This window comes from Calidris pugnax, unplaced genomic scaffold, assembly GCF_001431845.1.
Source record: "Calidris pugnax isolate Ruff unplaced genomic scaffold, ASM143184v1 scaffold757, whole genome shotgun sequence".
Classification (NCBI taxonomy): Eukaryota; Metazoa; Chordata; class Aves; order Charadriiformes; family Scolopacidae; genus Calidris; species Calidris pugnax.
The window spans coordinates 151461-172579 of record NW_015092182.1 but is presented as its reverse complement, the minus strand read 5'-3'; the positions used below and the strand labels follow the sequence as shown (position 1 = coordinate 172579).

At 46.4% G+C, this 21119-nt stretch overlaps 1 protein-coding gene and 1 long non-coding RNA gene across 5 annotated transcripts in view; one reads left to right on the top strand and one right to left on the bottom strand.

The window, feature by feature from the left end:
* Nucleotides 1-21119, top strand: part of LOC106900269 — a 46802-nt gene that overhangs the window by 8768 nt on the left and 16915 nt on the right. For both annotated transcript variants that reach the window (XR_001414128.1, XR_001414127.1), the window contains exon 5: nucleotides 5294-5432. This is a non-coding gene — a long non-coding RNA (uncharacterized LOC106900269). The remainder of the gene's footprint in view (nucleotides 1-5293; nucleotides 5433-21119) is intronic.
* On the bottom strand, nucleotides 4955-20500 carry ATCAY (ataxia, cerebellar, Cayman type). 3 transcript variants are annotated; one of them, XM_014962277.1, is made up of 13 exons: nucleotides 20110-20500; nucleotides 18161-18290; nucleotides 13157-13221; nucleotides 12562-12783; nucleotides 11571-11756; nucleotides 10825-10927; nucleotides 10141-10272; nucleotides 9643-9729; nucleotides 9054-9152; nucleotides 8767-8802; nucleotides 7854-7889; nucleotides 7073-7108; nucleotides 4955-6443 (listed from the first exon to the last, which is right to left on the bottom strand). In XM_014962277.1, the coding sequence occupies exons 2-13, from the start codon at nucleotides 18235-18237 to the stop codon at nucleotides 6434-6436; spliced, it is 1089 nt and encodes a 362-aa protein (XP_014817763.1). In that variant the 5' UTR covers nucleotides 18238-18290; nucleotides 20110-20500; the 3' UTR covers nucleotides 4955-6433. The 3 variants fall into 3 exon arrangements, with proteins under 3 accessions (XP_014817763.1, XP_014817764.1, XP_014817765.1); XM_014962278.1 differs by having other exon boundaries at nucleotides 7073-7105; XM_014962279.1 differs by lacking the exons at nucleotides 18161-18290; nucleotides 20110-20500 and adding an exon at nucleotides 15449-15592.

Sequence of the window (21119 nt, the reverse complement as noted above, 5' to 3'; positions counted from 1 at the left end):
GTCTTCTGATGGGGAAACTTTGTTGCTTTGGGAGGGTAGCTAATCCTATTTCTTGTGGTCTGGTGTAGTCATAACATCAGGAGCTTTTGAACTTTGTCCGCTATATTGGTTGCATTCTTTGTGTGTAGAGTGGGTTTTGGCACACCTCAACTATGACTCCCTGGCTCTTTCCTTTGTTGGCATTGACCACATTCCGTCATGACACACCACTGATACTTTTGGTGCTAGGTCACTTGAAATGTTTTAAGTCTTTCATTCACCACCCGCATCAGAAGCACCTCAGAATTAAGTAGCTACAGGATTTTAGTTGTAATTTAGCACCACACTACTGTTACATCCCCGGGCAACAGGTTCCTACATTATTGTCCACACAAATGTAATATTTGAGATATAACATTGCAATTCCTTCTACAAACTTTTGTATGTAAATTTAACAAAAAACCAAAGGATTAGCAGAAAATAAATATATTGCCAATACTCATGTGATTGGGGTAGAATTTTTTTGGTGAAAATAAAATCATAGGAAAAAAATCTGCTTTCATACATACAAAAGAACTGTAAAAGTGTAGCCCTATGAATATATACTCATTTAAACAAATATGTGTTTTCTGAATGGGTTATTTCACAGCATGAATACAGTAATGCTTGTTATAGGATCAGGCTTATAGGTATTTATACTTCCAATTCATTAATTGAAATTTGTTAATAACCTCTCTAAACCCCATTCAAATTATCCATCTCAGGCATTTTTTCTGTAAGTACTTGTTTATAAGGGTATATCTGGTTTGGTTTTTTTCTGTTTAAGCAACTTTGGGTTGTTTTTTGTGTGTGTGTGTGTTTTGACAGTTTAATTCCCAATCATGTTATCAATTTGATCATAAAAAGATAGGTAAGGATAAGGTAAGGTTAAAAAAAAAAAACTGAGACAAGTGTACTTCTGTACAGCTTGATAGAAACCCAAGGGAAGCAATTTTTCCATTACTCTTTTCTAAAGCCTAACACTGAGGGGAAACTTGGAAAGATCATATGCCCCAGTGGTAGAATAGAAGTTATTTTAGTAAAAACATTCCGAGAGGTCCATTTCTGCAGTATCATAATTGCCAGGGAGAACTTTGACTTACTTTATTCAAGGGAATGGCATCCAAACCAAAAAATTTTCATCATATTTTCTGTATGGACCCAAAGTCTAAATAAAAGATACTGACAAAATGAGGGGTATGCATTTTTGCTTAAGGATTAGTCTCATTTTAATCGAATATCCACAGATTCTTATGGAATAATACAAAGCAAAAATAATCATAATACATACTTAACAGCAATCTATGTTTTCTAGCATAAACCACCTAATTACAAACACTTTAGAAAAATGACAGTTCACACATTTTTACATGTAGGTTTGGGTTAAAAGGGCCCACTACAAAGGAAAGAAAAAAAAACTGAGAGATTCTGTTATATTGTCATGGTGACTTTTAAAATTCACTTTGCCAGTAGCATGCTGTATTTTTGACTGCCAGTAAACATGGAAATACAAAAGAGAAAACATGTGCTTTTGTATTTATAGCAATTTCGCCTGTACATTTCACCTGCTGTCAGGCCAATCTGACCTTATTGCCACCAGCAGTTCATTAACTCTTTTGTTTTTTCATCCCTAAATATGTAAAATAGAAGATGTGTCGCTTTTTAAAACCTTTACCACTTCGGTTTTTCTCATACATGTATATGCACATCTGTAAGCAAATAATCTTTGGAAAAATAGATGGAAAAATTGCAATGAGGTATGCTCTAAATATTCACTCACATTTACATGGTATTGTACAGAAGAAATTATGCAACTTGAATATACAGCAGTATCTCAGTTTTATTTCCTGTGTCTGCCTTGTAAATTAAAACTAAGATTGCCATACGGTTCCAAGTCTGGGTGACACCTATATGTGCCAAAACAAGGTATAAAATTGTACTGTATAAATCTGGTGGTTGCTGCGTAACGCAGGGACAAGTGCCTGCATTACTGAAGGCTGGACCAGGTCCTATGACTACCTTAAAGAAGTGGGAAGGTATTTCCTAGTCTGTCATCAACCGTACAGGAAGGGATCTGATTTTTCCATTTGTAGGCTTACGCTGGGTGAATGTTGAATTTCAGCCATTAATTAGACTGTGGGTAAGAATAACACCTTTTTTTGTGATTATGCTATCATGGCTGTAAAATACATTATTCTGCAGCTAAAATGTGGCCATCCAGGGATTCACCATTAGAAAATCTCATGAAAGGTAAAATCCAAGACGAGAAAATGTTGTTGATAATACCTGCTGTTTGATAGAATACAGTGCATTCATAAGTCAAAATATTTATCCTTCAGAGATGTTTTTATGAGGCAGAAACAGGGCCTGGTGTACATTTGGAACATTGACCAGTATAGCAGTATTGCTAAAAGGATGTAGTTTATTTCATTTTATTTTTTAAATGCGTCTAGGTATACTGGCAAAAGTTCTAATGTAAATGCAATTTTACTAGAACTTTTTTTTTTTTTTTTTTTGCTGGTATAGCATATTTCTCTCATAAATTTTGTCACCAATGGAAATGTAGAGCTTGTCTGGTGAACCGTTTTGCAAACAGGCTTTGAGAGAAACTCTCTTTAAGGAACTGGCAACGAAATTTGTAGAAATGGCTTCAGCCACCTCAGATTTCTGTTTGGACTACTGTCCCCACTTGAATTTTGTGCAAGGTAAGTCCTGGGGGTTAAGCTGCCGGTTGACAACTCCCCACCAACATCTGCTGCCTCCCAAACCTCCCTCGCGGTCCATACAGTTGATCTCTCACCACTGCGAGGTGGAACTCCATCAGTAACGATCTTCTGAAGATGAACCCAGCCTTTTGGTGGTGTGTTTGTTCCAGCACGTAGTGATTGAAGCCTGTGTGAGTCCATCGTCATCAAACCGAGACATGTTGCTCGGTGTTTGGTTCAGGGACACTGCCAACTCGAGGGGTTCTGTGTTTCCAGAATTTGTAGCTACTTTGGTTTCAAGTAGCATCTAAAATCACTGTCTGAAAGAAGTTAATGATCCCCTTTTCTTTTTTTTTATTGTTGCTATAAAAATGCACTTTTTACATTTAGCTCTAGTTTATCCATTATGGGTTCCAGGTTCTTTTCTATGTTAAAAAGATACATAGACATCCATGCCTCCATCCAGGAACATAAAATTTATACACTCATAAAATTTTTTTAAAAATTAAAATATAGTGCATATTACTTAGAGTGCTCTATCAGAAAGTGCACTTTTTTTTTTTTTTTGAAAAAAATGTTTCAAAGAAGTTACAAATTGACTTTTGTATTCAAACAAAGGATTTCGTATCTTGAAACGAAATTGGTTTTCTGTCCTTTTCACAGCTGAACTCTTAACCTTGCCCCGGAGGAATTACTTAGAAAAAAAATATGAAACTTCATGTTCAGGTCTGCTCATTCTGTAGTTTTTCTGAAAATGTAGACACGGTGTCTTTTCTTTGGAAAATAAATAGGACAAAACAACCAAAACCCACATTCTTCTCGTCACTGCTGAGGATCAGTCTGTTTCTTCAGGTCCCGCAACTAAACATAATCAGGGTTTCTTATTTTCCATGTGTCCCATAACACCAGTATTTTCCATGACGTTGTGAATGTTTTTCACTGAAGTGAATGAAGTGTTTAGTAACTACAGATTCATAAAAGGTTTCTAGAATTGTACTTTGAAAACATTATGAAATATTCTAACAATTTTGTTCATGATATACTTGTAAACTTCCCTTCCAGTGTCCAACTGCGTGGCGTTCTTGTGTGGAAAGCATAGCAGGGGAATTTTTTTTTTAATCTGAATGCATAAAAACAGTCTCAAAGGAAAAAAGGAAAATCTAGGTTTAAACATTATCAGTGAGAGACACTGAATTCACATATACTACAAGGAGATTTGTGATTTTTATTTTTTTTTATAGTCTGAGCTAAATTTAATTCCATCAGAAGAGTCCTTTCAAAATTTGTGTGGGCTCCTCTAGTCCATCTGACAGCCCATGTGTGAAAAAGGCTGCCCAGCTCTGCAGGGCAGGTTAACTCATCGTTGTTTGAAAATCTCCGACTGCCGCTTCTGTCCTGAAGCGATGTCTCTGCCTGCTTGGGACGCCAGGGACAGTACACCTTCTCTGGGAGGTATTATTGGCATAAAAACTAAACTCCAAAAAAAACCTTATTAATGCCTACAAGTATCTCAAGGGTGGGCTGAGGGAGGAGGGAACCAGACTCTTTTCAGTATTTGCCAGTGAGAGGACAAGGGGCAATGGGCACAAGTTGGAACATAAAGGGTTCCACTTGAATATGAGGAAGAACTTTTTCACAGTGAGGATGACAGAGCCCTGGAACAGGCTGCCCAGGGAGGGTGTGGAGTCCCCTTCTTTGGAGATTTTCAAGACCTGCCTGGATGCTCCTGAGTAACATGCTCTGACAAGCTCTGGGTGGTCCTCCTTCAGCAGGGGAGTTGGACTAGATGATCTCTATGGTCCCTTCCAACTCTAATAATTCAGTGAAATTCAGTGAAATTCAGTGAAACTGGCTCATAATGAAATTTCTAGAAAGTCGCGGAGGTCGATGCTTCCTTGGTGCTTATTATTAACATGCCAGTGAGAGAAAATATGGAGTTTTCACCATTTTCAGCTTGGAGGGTTAATGCCATGGCTGCAGTGCTCTGCTTTTCGTGCAAAGGTCTCTTCAGTAAATATATCCGTGATGGAAGTGCATGAGAAAAACTTATCTCAAATGAGGAGGAAAATTAGAAAGCATATTTGGTGCTCCTCTGTAGCATTCAGGGAAATAAGGATCTCATCTGTAGCAGTTTTATTCACTGAAAGTAAAAAAAAAAAAAAAAAAAAAAAAAATTTTTTTTTTTTTTTTTTTTTTTTTTTTTTTTTTTTTTTTTTTTTTGAAAAAAAAAAAAAAAAAAAAAAAAAACAAAAAACGAGGCTTTATCTATACAGAGGAGACATCTCTATCTTGAGGAAAATCTTTCTTTGCTGGAATTCTCCTACAGGGGATTGCAGACCTGAGAGAAGCGGCAGTGATTTCAGAAAGCCATGGGCTAGGCTTGCCAGGTTTGAAATATTTCTCAAGTGATGAAATACGCAGGTAATTCTTCATCTGCAGTTGTCTGCAAGGGGTTTTACCTGGTGCATTAAGACAGTTCATGTCAGGTGGCTCTGGTGAAATCAGGAGTTTGCAAATTATTTGGGGGCAGATAGTTGTTTCTTAATTTTTCTTCCCTCCTTTTCTCACAGAATCCCCGTGAGTCCAAAATACAGCTTTCAGAGTCTCCGTATCACATCTGCGTCTCGTGGCTGACTAAGAAGCTGATCCCAGATCCAGTCTGCTGCCTCCGCGTCCACAGCCTTTTCCACAGGGGTTTTTCCCAGGCAGGTATGACTATAGACAAGGCCCTTGTTACCCAGGAAGAGCAAGTAGGAAATTTCAAACATTTAGCAGCTTGTCTCCGTGACAGGAGGTATTACTAGTGAGTGATTGTCCACTGTCATGAAATCAATACAAAGACAAGGTGTGAAAAGCTTTCCTGTCTGTAAGGCTCCTTCTTAAAACCAGACCTTTTTGGTGTGTGTGGGCGTGTTGATATGAGAAGATACTCATAAGAAGGTTCTGTGGAGGCTGCCATGCCATAGGGGACACCCTCTTTCAAAGTTATCAGAGTGCCTTAAAACTGAGACACAACAAGTTGGGGGAAAAACAGGGCATTTACTCATAGGAATGGGTCGGTGTGAGTTAATAAAAGGAACAGGCAATGAATTAACTGAGGCAGTCAAGGCTGGAAGAGGCGCCTAGACCAGTGGGCACTTGGTATTTTCAGGAAGAAACAACTTCTGGCTATAGAAAGCATGAAAATGCACTCTTTTCATCGCCTGTGTTAGTTACTCCCCAGGGCAGCAGCTGTTGTAATGTCTGTATGGAGGGAACCGGGTGTGCAATTTAAAGCAAAATGTCTCCGTGCTGGCCAGCAGCAAGATAGGGGCAGGGTTTATAATTTAAACAAAAAATATATCTCTTTCTGGGCTGGTCACTAATGGACTACAGGATGCTCTTAACTTACTACGAGGAAAAGTGGTATCTATCTGCGCTACTTAATAGCTCTCCACAGACCATCATTGAAACATACTAGAACCTGTCCTGAAAAGTGCTATTCTTGGCTTGTTTTGTGGTTTTTTGTTGTTGTTTGATTTTTTTTTTCTGGAAGTAAAATGTTTTCAAAAAGTTGAAAGGACTTTGCATCTTGGAGATGGGGGGGCAGGCTCTGTGATCTTACAGAACTCAGAATAAGATGGCGACAAGGTCTTCTACCAAAAGGTCATTTACATGGGTGACTGCCAGGCTGTGTCCTTCTTCTACTCCATTCATTCCACTACTTCTATTCATGACATACTGGGAAGGAACAGAAAGAGAGAGTTATTTTTAGAAAGCAAATTGTAGTAATTTTTTTTTATTTATTCCCGCTATGTCAAAAAAATATGAGTATATTTGGCTGTAATCCTCCCCAAAATTTGGCTGTAATCCTCCCCAAAAGTGTATCAGGGCCAAAGATAATGTCATTCATAGCTTTAATGGGCTTTTTTTCTTCTTTGAAAACTTTTCCTGAGTGTACAGGACCAAGAAAAAGTAGGGTAAGGGCAGCTCTGCAGTGAAAGCCCAAATGCAGACCTTCACCATGTGGCAAACTTCAGGTCATTTACTGAGGGGCAGCTTTTCCCCAGTGTCCCCACGGCAGCTGCAGTTGTGTCTGGTCCATGCGTGGGAACAAGCTGCAGTGGTGGTGGTTGTGACCACAGCTGCGTTGCGGTGGGGTGAAAGTTTGTCCTCTCCCTCTGCAAAGTGGCAGATGCCTCTTGTGCACTGGGCAAGTGTTACCTGGCTAAAGAGGTCCTGGGTCTAAGATGACCTGGGTCCTGGTCGTCTGGCCTTTCCTGTTAGAGGGTTATGAACCCTCTAATCACATAGGATTACCATGGATCTACCACATAGAGCCTGACAAAAGAACGAGGTACAAAACAAACCTGGTTTCTTGATCCTCTGCTGGGGGCACAGGCCTGCTTGGAAGAGAACCAGCAAAACAATAAGTCAATCTCCACTGCAAAACCAGTCACCCTCACTTCTGGCCCTGGGGTCCCATTTGTTTCTTGCCACAATTCAGACTCATCCTACAGACCGTGGCAATTTTGATCAAAGCTCCTTTTTCTGTGGGAAGAGAATAGCAGAAATACGCACTGTTCCCCCTCAGGAGCTAGTTAGAATAAGAAAAGAGAGGCTATATCACTCTGAAGCAGAGCCAATACCAGGCCAAATTATCCTGGCATAGGATTTTGAGACTGTCTTCTAAACCTCCCTAGAATTTTCTTTCCCATCTAATGTTACAGCTTCAGATCTTGCCTTTCTGCACACCCGGGCTGTGCCTGACAGCAGTATTTGGCTCCCTGCATTGCGCCAGCATGCAAATTCTACAACTGAATGTCAGGAGAACGTTCCCTGGTGCCTCTGGCTCCGGCCCATGACCAAACGGGTTCACTAGCTTTAGAGAGGTAAAAAGCAGCGTCAGGAATCCGTTCACATAGGTTAAGGTCAATAACATCACAAAAGTGATGGCACAGGGAGCTGTCAGGGAGAGAAGAGGCTTTACCAGTTCCCAGTCACTTTAGAAATGTCCTGTTGGGTCCTAACATCTCCTGGGTGAGCAGAGCCTGGCTCCTGGGGGTGCTACCAAGCAATAGGGCTGCTCTCCTCACCAGAGATGGTTTAAGCTATTTTGTAAGCGAAGGAAGGATAAAAAAGAGTAGTTACCTTTCCTTCTCAGCCATATATTGCTTCTCTTCTGCCCTGTAAACACAAATTGCATTTGAAATCTACCATCTAGGGGCGAGCAGTGTGAGAAGGTAGAGTATTAAGGCATTTCTAGGGTGATAGCTGGAGCTCAGAGAGAGGTTACAGGTCTGATCAGAAATGACTGTTGGTCCCTGTGATATGTGACCTTGATAATCCTCATCCTTTCAGGATGCCTCTGTTGGCCCTAGAGGGATGTAGCTGACTTATTTGGGCTGGATGACTCGCTTTTTAGCAACTAATGAACCGAATCATCCCAAACTGGCATTTCCTGCTCAGTTCACCAGCAGGAGAAGGTGTTATTATAGTACATCGCTCTCCTGCTGACCCAGCGGCTCTCTCCTCTTTCCACAATTGCCTTTTGCTTTTAACGGAGCTGACATATCACTGTTTATGGCCACCACTTCTAACCTAAATCACAGGTGGTGGAACAGGTCTAGAAAATGAAACAAAATAAACTCTAAACTAATGGCCCTCTTTATGCCACTCTGGCAGAATGAAGTAGCTTTTAAAACAAGCTCTAGCTCTCACTTTAAGGTCAATTTGCATGGTCATATGGGGAAAATGTGCCATTTTTATATACAGAGGGATTTCTGGTGACCTTTGCGGGCACGTACGGTGCACATTCAGGATGTGTGCAGTGGTGGGGTTAAGAGGAGCAGTTCCATGGACAAATAACCTTTTAATCAAACTTCTTGTCCCTCCTGCAACTTTTCCTTATTTTGGGAAAATCAGTAGACAATAAGTGTAGGCTGTGTGGGGTATCAGGGTAGGAGGAACATGGAATTTACTGGTTATAAAACAAATAATGACAAGAGAAAGCAACATCATCCCAAGAAAACAAACCCACCCTCCATCCCCAAATTAATTTTACCTTTCTTTTCTGGCCTTGATCCTCTCTTCTTCGTATCTGCAACAAACAGGAAACATTCTGTAAATGTTACCCTGTCAGAACTGTTCACTTTTAAGCAAAAAGCAATGTTTGCTCTGAATGTGTCATAAACTGCAAACCAGCACAGTGTTCAGGCTCCTGCTTGGCACCAGTAAGATACAGGTTTGCCCCAGGCTCTGGGTTTCCAGTACATGGGTTTAGACTCAATACAATATCCTGCTACAGAAGATTTTTGTCCTGCGTGTGCCCGGGCTCCCTCTGATACTCACTGTAAGACACAGTCTGGAATCTGCACGTGCTCCATTGGGATAAGTTGCTCCAGTTCCTCCAGGCTGTGAACATACTGGATCTTATTGATAAACTTCACACTGGCAGAGAGAGAGAAAGAGAGTGTGCCTGAGGTCTTGTTTTGATGTTCTTTCCACAGGAATTCAGAATTTTCCTGATGGAAATGGGGATTTCTGCATCTCTGGATCCTCTGTAGTCTGAGCGTACCCATCTCCTCCCAGTGCTAATATGCTGATGACTAAAAATTGTGGGGAGGTGTCACATTGCTCTACCTCACTTTGCTTTGACCCTCTCAGTATCTGTAGGAGGGAAAGAGGACCATCATTCCTGCCCTTCCCAGTAAATCTTTAGGCACTACCCACTGGGACAAGCTTTGGTCTGGATCCAGACCACCACGGTGTCTCCTAAAACCACTTTGGGAGTTGTCCTTGGGAAGATCAGAGAGATGTAGGACAAATGTTGAACAGTCTCACCTTGGTCACTACCAGTAAAGGGTGAGGTTAAGATCTAATTCATGAGACTAAATTTCTACTCCAAAGCAAGCCGAGTTTGGGAATGTGTTATATTTACCTGATGAAAGGACGGGATATAGCCAGCACTGTCCGGATAAACCATGAAGGATGCACGATTATCAGTGCTTTGAGGTTTTTACGCAGCCTGCGGAAAAGCCATGGGACAGAAAGTCAGATTCAAAGCAGCTTTTCTGAAACTCACCTGTAACGTGTAAGGGCACTGATAAGCATCACTGGCCTCATCAGGGTGTCTCCACACAAAAGCCCTGCCTGTGGCCTCGGGAGCCCTGTTTAAGCCCAGACCCTGCAGGTTGCAGGAGCACTGCTTTGGGTGCTGTATGATCCTGATCTCTGTAAAGGTGCTTGTGAGGGAAGGAGGGAGAAGAGGCAATGAAGAGATGCTGGAGTAAGTCAGAAAGCTGTGATAGAGGAAGGAATTACAGAGTGTGGGGAGAGAAGAAGGAGGGGTGGCTGGGAAAGGCTGTGAGGAAGCAGTGGAAGAGATGTGGGAAGAGAATCAGGAAGAATGAAGAGGCAACACCAACAGGCTTCTCACCTTCTGTCTATCATCTGATAGCACTTCTTCAGCCAGCCAAGGCCTGGCATCCTCCTCCGGGGTGTTGCTCCATTTAGGTACACGATCATATAGTCCTCGGCCACCAGCAGCTCCAGACTGCTGATCACGTATCTGTTGGGTGGTAAGCAAAAGCAATGGGGACATCAGGCTCAAAAAAGGTCCCTTGAGGTTTCTTCAGGTGCCTGTGTGTTATCTCAAAAGGACTCCAGACCCCTTCTTTGTAGACCTGGGAATAGGTTTCAGAGTCTCCTGGCACCCCTGCGGGATACCTAGGGGTATTTCTCAGGGATTGCTGGTGCTTATTAGCATAGTGCGCACACTGATGGACATCCCTGCACCATTCTTCTGCCCAGCAGAAGGACCCACCAGCTGTTCAGCATCATATAAGTATGCTCCAGCCTGGCTGTGAGTCCATCACTGGCATAATTAACACTGAATGTTTGAATGCTTCGACTTATTGTACTTGGATGCAAATGCTGTGGGCAGTGTCTCACCCAGTGATGCTCACTCCCATCTGCAGCTGCACACTGGGTACATTTGGCCTGGGTTCAAACTGTTTCAGCTGAGGTTCCTGATGCAATGAATGCACAGAAACTGTTTCCCCAGAACCTGGGTTACCTTCCTTGTCCTCCTCTCCCTCATAGACCTTGACCAGCCACTTACAGGAAGAGGTTCTCCATGATGTAGTGGTAATCAGCCAGGTTACTGTCTGGGAGGTAGCAGGCAGCAAAGACAATGATGGCGTTGAGACCTTCTCCATAGTATCCTGGGAAAGACAGACACGGGCACCATCAGTGACTCTTTCCAGGGGGTAACGCAAGAGTTGATGGAAAAATAGCAGCAGAAATGTATTGCCAAATTTGGGCCTGGGCTGGGTTTTGTGCCTCTATTCAGCTGTAGGTAAGTGTTTGTCCCTCTTATGGACCTCTTTCACAATTAGATTTGTCTCTGATACTGCTTTTGGCTCTAACATGCACATGGGTTCAGGGGGAAATTTGTATGTGTCAAAGCATGGAGCTGAGGGCTTCACCCTGGGTCGTTGCTTAGCTCTGCTCAGATTTCAGAAATGGCCACTAACTGTGGATATGGCCTTTAGCTCTGCCTCTAGAGACAGCTCAGGCACTGAGCTACAGAGGGACTGAGCACCTGCAGTCCCTCCATCGCTGTCCACACCCTGGGCTTGCTCAGAGACAGCTTTATCACTGCTTTGGTTTAAGCAGTGATATGACTATATGTTTTTTAGCATGACCTGGGTGCTTTTCTGCTTATCCGCCACGTAGTGGTTCAAAACAAATAACAATTTTTCCCTAAAGACAATCAAAACAATCAGCCATGGCATCTTCTCCAGCTTGACAAAGATGGACTGAGAGAACCCCACCAAGCCAGGATTAGGTCCCTCTTCCCCTTACCTCCGTGTGTCACCACTCTCATGTAGGGTTTGATCATCTGGAGGTCGATGCGGTGCTCCTGCTCTCCAATTATGACAGTCCTCCAGAGCCGCCCGTTAGTAGCACTCCCATCTTCTGTCCCACCATCCCCAAAGAGGTCTGCGCTGTCCCCAGGCATGTTCTTGGCTGTGGCTACGGGAGTGTCATCTCGAAAAAGGGACAAACGTTTCTGCCTTTAATATGATGTACGAAGAGGCTCTGCAAGGACTTTGGGGTGCAGAAAGAGACAGTAACAAGCACAGAGTGGGGATGGCCTGTTTCATCTGCAGCTTTGATGTGTGTAAGTTTGTGGTTCTTAATAATCTTGCTCCATTGCTGAATTGTAATAGAAATAAATTTAACATCTCGTGCTGCTTATAGAACCTGCTGTCACAGTTTGGACAACAGACTTTTTACTGGATCCTCCTTCAGATCCATCTATATCAGCTGAAGAGGGCATTGCCTGTGCCGTTTGTCTTCTGATCTGCTAGCAGAGCTGCTTGCATGAGTCATTCTTAGCCCAATTCAGGCAAAATCAGCCAAGTTAGCCAAGACCACATTATTCAAGATGTTTGAACCTTCATGTGACAGCTCTACTGGCAGAGGTGAGCAGGCGGCACCTTCCTGCCTGGGGTGGTGGCCCAGCCACAGCTGGAAGGGCCTATGTGTCCACAGCTTTATGCCTGATCCCAAATTATGGCTAAACTGGTGTTTGCAAGCCCCTGAACTACTCCTGCCCACACTATCCCCAGAGGGAAGCGCTGAGATAGCCCAGAAGTCTCAGTAGTGCTATAGCTGGGGTCCTGGTGGGGCAGATGTTCTGTGGAATATGGGACTTGGTTGTGTGTGCTGTGCTTTGCTACTGGGGAAGTTGGTCCTCAGCTGCTGCTGGTGAGTTGTGCCAAAAGTGGTTAAAATGAGACAAAAAAAAGCCCCAACCCCCGCAAACATTCACCCCAAACCAGCCTTTTACCTTCCCATTCCAGTTCGTTCCCATTCCCCAAGAATTCGAGGGAATCTGTCTCATCAGGAGTTTCTATATCGTCCACATTAATGTCCAGGTCATCTGGTGTGTCCAGGAAGTCATCGGAGAGAATGGAGCCTTCGCTCTGATCCAGGGAAATGTTGATTTCAGGTGCAACAAGTGTCTTCCGCTTACGATGCGCCCCATTAAAGTTTAAAGTATTTGGAGGAGCTGGAGTTAAAAAGAAAATAACTGACAGGTTGTCCTCATCCTGTATCCTTAGTGCAACATGTGGTGCTTTCATTATGGCTTCGTTATGGCTTTCATTATTTCAGGCTACGATTTTGGAAGCTAAGGGTGGGGGGTCATGGCTGGGAGGTACTGGGTGCCTGCAGGTATGGCTGGACAAAAGTGCCCACACTTCCGAGATACCTATTTCCTCCCCCAGCTTCTGGTGAAAGATTAGCAAATTCAGATCTCTGCTGGTTTCCTCTCCCACATGGGAATTTTTGCAGATACTCCAAGGGTATCGCCCTAACTGCAAGCCGCCATTCCCATAGGCTTGTTTTCCTTTGAACTCCTGATAAGGCAGGCTGGTACTTACAGGATGTATTCTCGTCTTCTGTAGGGCTGCCCAGTGACTCCATCCCTGTCTCTTCTGGGAGAGGTCTGCAGGCAAGCCAAGGGGAGGAGGTAAAAAGACAGGAGATAACAGCTGATGTTTAGAAGAAAGTCACTCCATGGCAGACAGTGGAGAGAACAGGAGACATCAGGATAAAACATGCAACCCCTTTCCCTTTTGCCTGTGAGCTCAGCCTGAGGGATGCCCTCAGCTGATTTGAAAGCACCCAGCAGCTGTGCTTTCTTAGGGTGCAGTCTCTGCTAACCTCCTGCATTTACCTTCCGATACATCCCACGTGCAGCCATTCTGCCAAAAGGCTGGAAAATCCATCCAGGGACACGGGAACAAATCTTGTCCCCAGAGGAACCTGGTAAAATCCTTACTCTCTCCATGTTACCCCCGTTTTTATCTCTGGCAGAAGTTTGAGAGGCAAGCTCTAGGGCTCCTCATCAAAGGTACCAGGGACCATCTTCTGCTGTTGCCTTCTGCCACAGGCCATGGCTGCAGCAGAGCAGAACTTTACCCAAAGCGCCTGCTACAGCCATCTCTCCCAGGGACAGCTGGTCCCTGGTCTGTAGGGACTTTGCTCTAAGGCTGTCAGTGTTCAAGGCATGGATCAAAGCTTAGGTGTGATCCCAGAATTGTCACCCCATCCTCCCCTCGGTCCCCATTTGACAAAAGCTGACAGTGATACCCAAACCCTGCTGAAGTTTGGAAGCAGGTTCGTTCTGAGCTGAGATTCAGGCACTGGCACTCAAACCTGCATTTCAGAGCCAAAGGGTGATCCATTCTCCCGTTCTTAGAGCAGCCTTTCAGTACCTGAAAGGGGCCTATAGGAGAGATGGGGAGGGACTCTTGATCAGGGAGGGGAGCCATAGGACGAGGGGGAAGGCTTTGACCCTGAAAGAGGGGAGATTGAGATAAGATGTGGGGAAGAACTTCTTTGCTGTGAGGGTGGTGAGAGCCTGGCCCAGGTTGCCCAGAGAAGCTGTGGCTGCCCCATCCCTGGAGGGGTTCAAGGCCAGGTTGGAGGGGGCTTGGAGCAACCTGGTCTGGTGAGAGGTGTCCCTGCCCAGAGCAGGGGGTGCAACTGGGTGAGCTTTAAGGTCCCTCTCAATCCAAACCAGTCTGTGATTCTGTGATTCCTGGGGCTCCATGGCAGAGGATTTGCAGCTTCTCACTTTTGGCTCCTGCACCCTTGGTATTAATCACCACACCTCCAGCTGGAGGCTAGAAACATCAATTGATTTAAAAGTTCACTTTCCTGCTAATGCCAAATCTTATTACATGGCTGTTGCCCTTTGGAAGTTGCTGGAGTTGCTCCTGACCCATACTGGGGTAAGTGAAATCAGAAGCTGGTCCCCAGTACTGGGGTGAAGATCCCTAGCTGGTGGCTGAGCAGCACTCTCCCACCCTGAGCAGAACGCTTTCTGGATTCTTTTCCCCTTAATTTGAGCTGAGACTTGTTCCTGTCCCCTGGCATTAGTTGGGTTTGAAATTTCTTGTGCACCATGACAAAACCCCATCATGCCAAAGATGTGTTTAAAAGGGACCGTCCTCATTTTATCTTCCTCTTGCTGGAAGTTCCCCCTCCACTGGGGGAAGAGCTCATGCCTCCGGTTGTAAAATCCTGGATGCTGGGACAGCCCTGGGGTGAAACCTGGGGGAAAACCCACCAGTTTTAAGGCAGTGCTTTAAGGATGGGACTGGGGCTGGTCTCCAGCAGCTGGGAGGGAGATGATGGAGATGGTAGCTCTGAGCCTGCAGGAGCATATAGCCTTGCTCTGCCCTACAAAGGCTCCTCTTCATGCTGCCATGACACCAGAGCTACCAGCCAAATTAAACCCTATAAATATTTAGATTAAGGGATAATCCTCTCCTAGCTGGTTGTTGTATATTTATGAGAGTTGGAGACCTGATCAAAGGCGCTTGCTCCTTGCTTGCTTGTGCGGGACTGGGACCCCAGGGGCTGCCACAATATTCCTGAGCTGTCAGAAAGATCTCTCTGTCCCCTGCCCCTCACCCTTCAGCTTCTCCTCCTCCTCCCTTTTGCTTTTGTTGTGCATGGGGCCTGACTCGTTGTTTATCTGCCTGTGAGCTGGCGCCTGGCACAACTTGGTGATACAGCAGCAAAAGGAAAAGGGGGGGGGAGGGGGAGGGGAAGGCCCAGCTGCACTGAGTACGTGCTGCAGCCAGACACCCTGCTGTCTGATGCTGGGATTCATTTAAGGGAAGCAATTCAAAAGTCAGAGGTGAAGAAAAGGGTTTTCTTACCTTCCCCAAGGATGCTCAAATCACTGCCTCCCAGCCTCCCGTGTAAATCTTCCTTCCCAAACGCAGCTAGCCCCAGGTGCCAGATTTTCTGAATGAAGCAGCTTTTCTAAGGGTTGGGTGCCACCATTTTGCTCTACTCTGTCATCGTGCTGCCCGGTTTCCCTCTAGAAGCACCTTCTCTCGTGCCCCAATCAGCCCGAGAGCCTCCACCGCCCCTGATCCAATGGATGCGCGATGGAGTGAGCATGCTCCTGCATCCGCCCCGCAGCATGGCTACGGCATCATGGCAGGGCAGCGCTTGCACGAACAGCAGAGACAGACCAGCAGCAGGAGGCTGAACCCTCAGGGAGCAGCAGGAGCGGGGGACACCCTCTCCTCTCCGCTCTCCCAGAATCCTGGCACCTTGCAGCCTGTAAGGCAGAAGCTCATTCTGCAGATCAGCTTCTCAGGGAGGGATAGGAATCTTGCCTTACGTCCTTAATGAACAGCTGAATTCAGTTCCCCCAGCCCAGATCAAATTCTGGGTTTTTTGTTTTTTTTTTTTTTGTTTGTTTGTTTGTTTGTTTGTTGTTGGTTTTTTTTGTTTTTTGTTTTTTGGTTTTTTGTGGCAAGCTTGGTTAATCACAGCTAAGCAAAAATAGCTATGCAGCAAACTGTCTGCTAGAGAGCTACTGTCCCACATGCAGCAGCTTCTGCCCTATTATTTTAATGCTTCTAGGGGGGAGTGTCTTGAAAATCATTACTGATTCATTTTTAATGCTAGTTAAACACAGCTAGCCTTCCCTCATTTGTCCAGGAGTTGTTTGGGCTCTATTTCATCTGCATTATTCCTGATTTAATCCCTCCGCAGCAGTCTGTCAGCAAGCTGGGGAGCTGGTTTGTAGGGCTCTGGCCTTGTCCTTGCCACTGGCTTGTCACCCAGCCCTGGTCACATCCCTTTGCCTCTCCCTGTGCTTCGTTTGCCAGGTGGGAGTGACGATGCCCATGTTGGGTGGTGCTGAGGGCTCTGCTGAAGAAATGCCCCCTGAAGGCTTGGCTGTGGCTGGGGAAAGTTTGCTGCTTGTTCCTGCTCCAAGGTGATAGTGTGGGTTTGTGCATTGGTGTCCAGGTGCGAGAACAGCTTTGAACCGAGATTTAGCGGGGAGCCTTGGGTCAACGTTTTCCTTTCTCTACCTCACTTTCCTTTCTCTATTCCATCTTCCTTCCTACTCAATAAAAAGCTTGTCCCCCTACTCTGGGAGGACGTTAGGTTGGCAGAAGTCCATCAGCCCAAAGTTCTGCCCAGCTCTGCTCTCAGAGGAAAGAAAAAACCCATCTGAGAATCTCAAGGGCTTGGCTGAGCCCAGATGTGGGGACAGCGGAAGGACAAGCCATGTCCTGCGAGCCGGGTGCTGGCAGACAGAGGTGCTTAGATTAACGATGCAGCTGGACCCGAGCTAAACAGAGCAAAGCTCATCCATGGTGCCAAGGGAAACAGGAGACCCTTTCTGGCATGGCAGGATCTCTGCGTGCCCACCCGTGCAGCACACTGTGCTTCTGTCTGCGAATACAGGGGCTCTGTGGGCTGCCTGGGGGAATCCAGCTGCAGCTGGGACAGGGTGAGATGGCCCTGAAAAGCCCCTCAGTAGCCCAGACCTCGGCTGCAGCAAGGCTTGGGGTTGGCCATGCTGTGTGCGCCCTAGTGAGATGCTGCTGGGCTGTGGGCTTCAGCGCTGAGTGTTCGGGGCAACGCTTGGGTGGGGGTGCAGGTGAGTGCACCCTTTGGGTGGCTGCAGGGAGTTCCGCACACACTGAGCTTACAGGGATTTTTTTTTTTTTTTCTGGCACTCTGTGCCTGTGAAGGTGAAAGTTGCCACTTTGGCACCTTCTGTCACCCACACATCATTTCTTACAAAGTTTGGAGCCATTGATATTCTGCAAGTCAGTGCCAGTGGGTATTGCATCCCAGTGACTCTGCTTCTTGTGGCAAATTCCTGGCAAAGCTGCACTGCTCTGTTTCATAGAATCATGGAATGGTTTGGGTTGGAAGGGATGTTAAAGCCTACCCAGTCCCACCCCCTGCCCAGGGCAGGAACACCTCCCACCAGACCAGGTTACTCCAAGCCCCCTCCAACCTGGCCTTGAACCCCTCCAGGGATGGGGCAGCTACAGCTTCTCTGGGCAACCTGGGCCAGGCTCTCACCACCCTCACAGCAAAGAAGTTCTTCCCCACATCTTATCTCAATCTCCCCCTCTTTCAGGGTCAAAGCCTTCCCCCTTGTCCTTTGGCTCCCCTCCCTGATCAAGAGTCCCTCCCCAGCTTTCCTGGAGCCCCTTTAGGGACTGAAAGGGGCTCTAAGGTCTCCCTGGACCCTTCTCCCCCCAGCTCTCTCAGCCTGTCCTCGCAGCAGAGGGGCTCCAGTGGGAGTCATGCTCTGTTTGGGGAGATGCTTCTTGATTCAGAGATTCATTTGTTCATCCACGCTGATCTTGTCCTCCTCACCCTGCTCCTTAAACTCTCCTTGCACACTCAACAAGAGCTGCCAGAGCCAGCCAAAAGATTTATAAGCATTGAGTGCAGCCTTGCTACAGAAGTTCTGCTCTCTGACCAGAATTGCCCTGTTGGAGTTAGGACTCTTTTTGCTTCTGGGGCTGGTGGGAGTGCCCTGCATGCTCCCTGCCCTGCTGGTTTCTTACAGGAAGAAATACCTTTTTTTTTTTCAGGGAACAAACCTGGGGAAGTCTTCATCTTGCCACTCTTCCTTCACATCCATGTTTTCCATCCGCAAAGTGGCTTCTGTGGTTCCCATTGTGCTCGGAGAGGGTCTGGCTGCAGAGCAGTCCCCTCCAGGAAGGGCTCAGCCTGGGAGGTGGAAGACAAGAGGTTGGGATGGAGCATGGCTACCAGGGAACATTTAACCTGAACTGTCCAGAGCAGGTACATCGATACTGTGCTCCACAAAGAGCAGTGTGATAGCTGCTTGTTTTGCAAAAGGAACAAGGCAAAGACGTGGGGTTTTGTGGCCACTTGTCATGCTTTGAGCAAGAAAGAGGAGGTGAGGTTGGCCCTGGATCAAAGCAACAGGTTTATCTCTGCTCCCCTGTCACCTTAGCTCTTCTCCCTGAGGATCCACTGTCTGTGCTGATGCCCTCCCATTTTGCCTTGCTACTCTTCTTGCAATATTCATCTCAACATAAACAATCACCTCTGCCAAGGGAAATGAAATGTGGCTGAAAGGGAAGAGAAGACCGAGATCCTCCCAGGCTGGTTTTGGGTTGGTTTGGCAGTAGCACCAGTTTCCATTTTGCCGGCCTGGGCGGAAGACAATGGTTTTGGTTTTGCAGAGAAATTCCTGTCTGCTGTTGCCTGGTCTGTGCCCCATCTCTGCGCTTGTCTCCGCACCCAGGGAGAAAGGGAGGAGGGTGAGGAGGCCTTCACAGGGATGTTGGATGTCCTTCCACACCCCTCAAGAATTCACGCCTCTACCTTGCTCCCAGGTAAACCAAAGCAGATGCCAAAAAAACGGAGCACATCAAATGGAGACCAGGTGGGTGTGCTGGTCCCAGTCTGGGCCTTCTCCTGCGCTGTACTAACAGGAGAGATTCAGATCCCGCACCCCTAGTTCTCACTCCAGCAGCACAAGGAGCCCTTAGGTCCATGTATATTCTTTGCTGCACTAGAAGGTTCCTACACTGACAGCCAGCAAAAATCAGACTTTTGTACCCATTTCCCAGAGGCTGCACCTGCAAATCCTACCAGAGTCTGACCAAGGGCCCAGGACCAGCCCTTGTGGGACCAGCTCTGGTCAGGGGGAGCAGACACAATGCTTTCAGCTGGATGCTGCACCCGGAGGGGACAGGGAGAGGCCTTATCTTATAGAGAACATGTTCAAGTGAGATCAGCTCATATGCTGGGCATGTGCATTAACCCATTAACTGCAGGACAGTTTTGAATGTTCTTCCTGAGCTCAACCTTTACACTATAAACGTACCCAGGCACTGTCAGTAACATTATTTTTTTTTTAAGGATAAGGGATTTTTTAGGGTAGGTGATTTCCCAAGTGGATGGGGCTGCTCTGTCTGGCCCCTGGTATTGGGGAAGCATCTGGCAAAGTCTGACCTATTGCTGTAAGGCTCTTCTAGAGAGCCAGGGCCTTTTCTGCTTCTGCTTGTATTTACAGAGGATGTCGCTGGCGATGACCTGGAGGGAGATAAATCTGTCTGTGTATCTGCTTTAAGGGAATGAAGCTACATAGAGGCCTGAGTAAATCTGGCATCCATCTTTATTACGGGCTCTGCCAGAGACAGGAATCAGAGCAGAGAGCTGTCTGTGAGCATTGCAGGGCTCTCTCCCCTCCCAGTGTCTCCCAGCTGTTCCTCCCAGCATACACATTATGTATTCTGTCCTCACCCCCATTCCCAGCTGCACGCGATGCCCATGACACAGTCACACATGTCTCTGTTTTTGATTTCCCTAGATGCAGGCAAAGGAGATCCCTTGGGGCTCAGAGAGCCCTCACTGTCCCTCCCTCCTCCCCGCCACTGTCATCTGCTTTCTGCTCACCCTGCAGGCATCATGGAGGGAGGAAGAGAAAGGGAAGATACTGAAGCAAATCCCAGGCTGGAGCCTGATGTTTCTTAATATCAAACAGTATGGAAGCCCCAGATAATGCTGTACTTACTGATGCTTGTGGCTAACGAGGAACAAAGAAGATGCTGTCTGTATCCCAGCCGGGCATTCCTCCCGATGGAGACGGGCTGCTCAGGAGGTCCAGCGCCTGGATCTGGACACAGACGTGTGCGTCTCTCTCAGCGCAGGAGTGTGAGGATGCATCTAGGTCGGCCTTCCTCAAGCGGTCCTGGCTTTGTGATTTGGATTTTGTTGGGCAAGGGTGGGAGGGGGAGAATTGAGGGCAGTTATTTGTATTCTTCCATGGCTACTTCTTCCTCTGCTGCCTCCCTCTGCTCCAAGGTATTTTATTATTATTTTCCGCTTGCAGCTTGCTAAGCCTCGGCTCCCTTAAATCAGCTAATTGCACTGCTTTTGTGTGTGAGGAGGATGGCACTGGTGACAGGGAGGGGGGTGTTATGGAGGATGGGTGGAGAGAGAAGCTGGAAGCACCCCCTTGGCAGTGTCACTTCTCTTCCAATTGGCTGCGAGGTACCAAATATCTCCCTACACCCTTCCTCCGGATGAATGATGCTGCCAGGGGCTGAATGCACCGTCTCCTTGCTGCTTTCAGTGGGAGTGTGGGATGCCTATCATCCGGGAGGATATGGTCCTAGAGGAGGCATGGGATCTGGGGAGGGGAGGGCTTTTTAATACAGTGCATAATTTGCTGGGAAAGTAAACAGGCGGCCTCGGTGTGTGGTAGGATACAGGATTATTGGTTCATCTTGCCTTGCACATGCAGAGATGATTTGTACTTAAACCTCGGGCACCAGTCTCGCCTCTGGTGCCAGGGGCTGTACAGACAGACCCGACCGATGGTCTTCCTTGTGCCGGGGAAAGCTGTTCCTCACTTCCAGGATGTCTGTAACCGTGTTAGAGCCCAAGACCTTTGCCGTCCTTTGTAAATCTAAAAGTGAATGAAGAATCAGTGATTTTCACCTGCTCCAGGTTTGGGCTCACGTCTCTGCCTTCTTGTTCCTGGGCTTCAGCGAACTGCCTTCTCTCCAGCTTGGGCCAAAG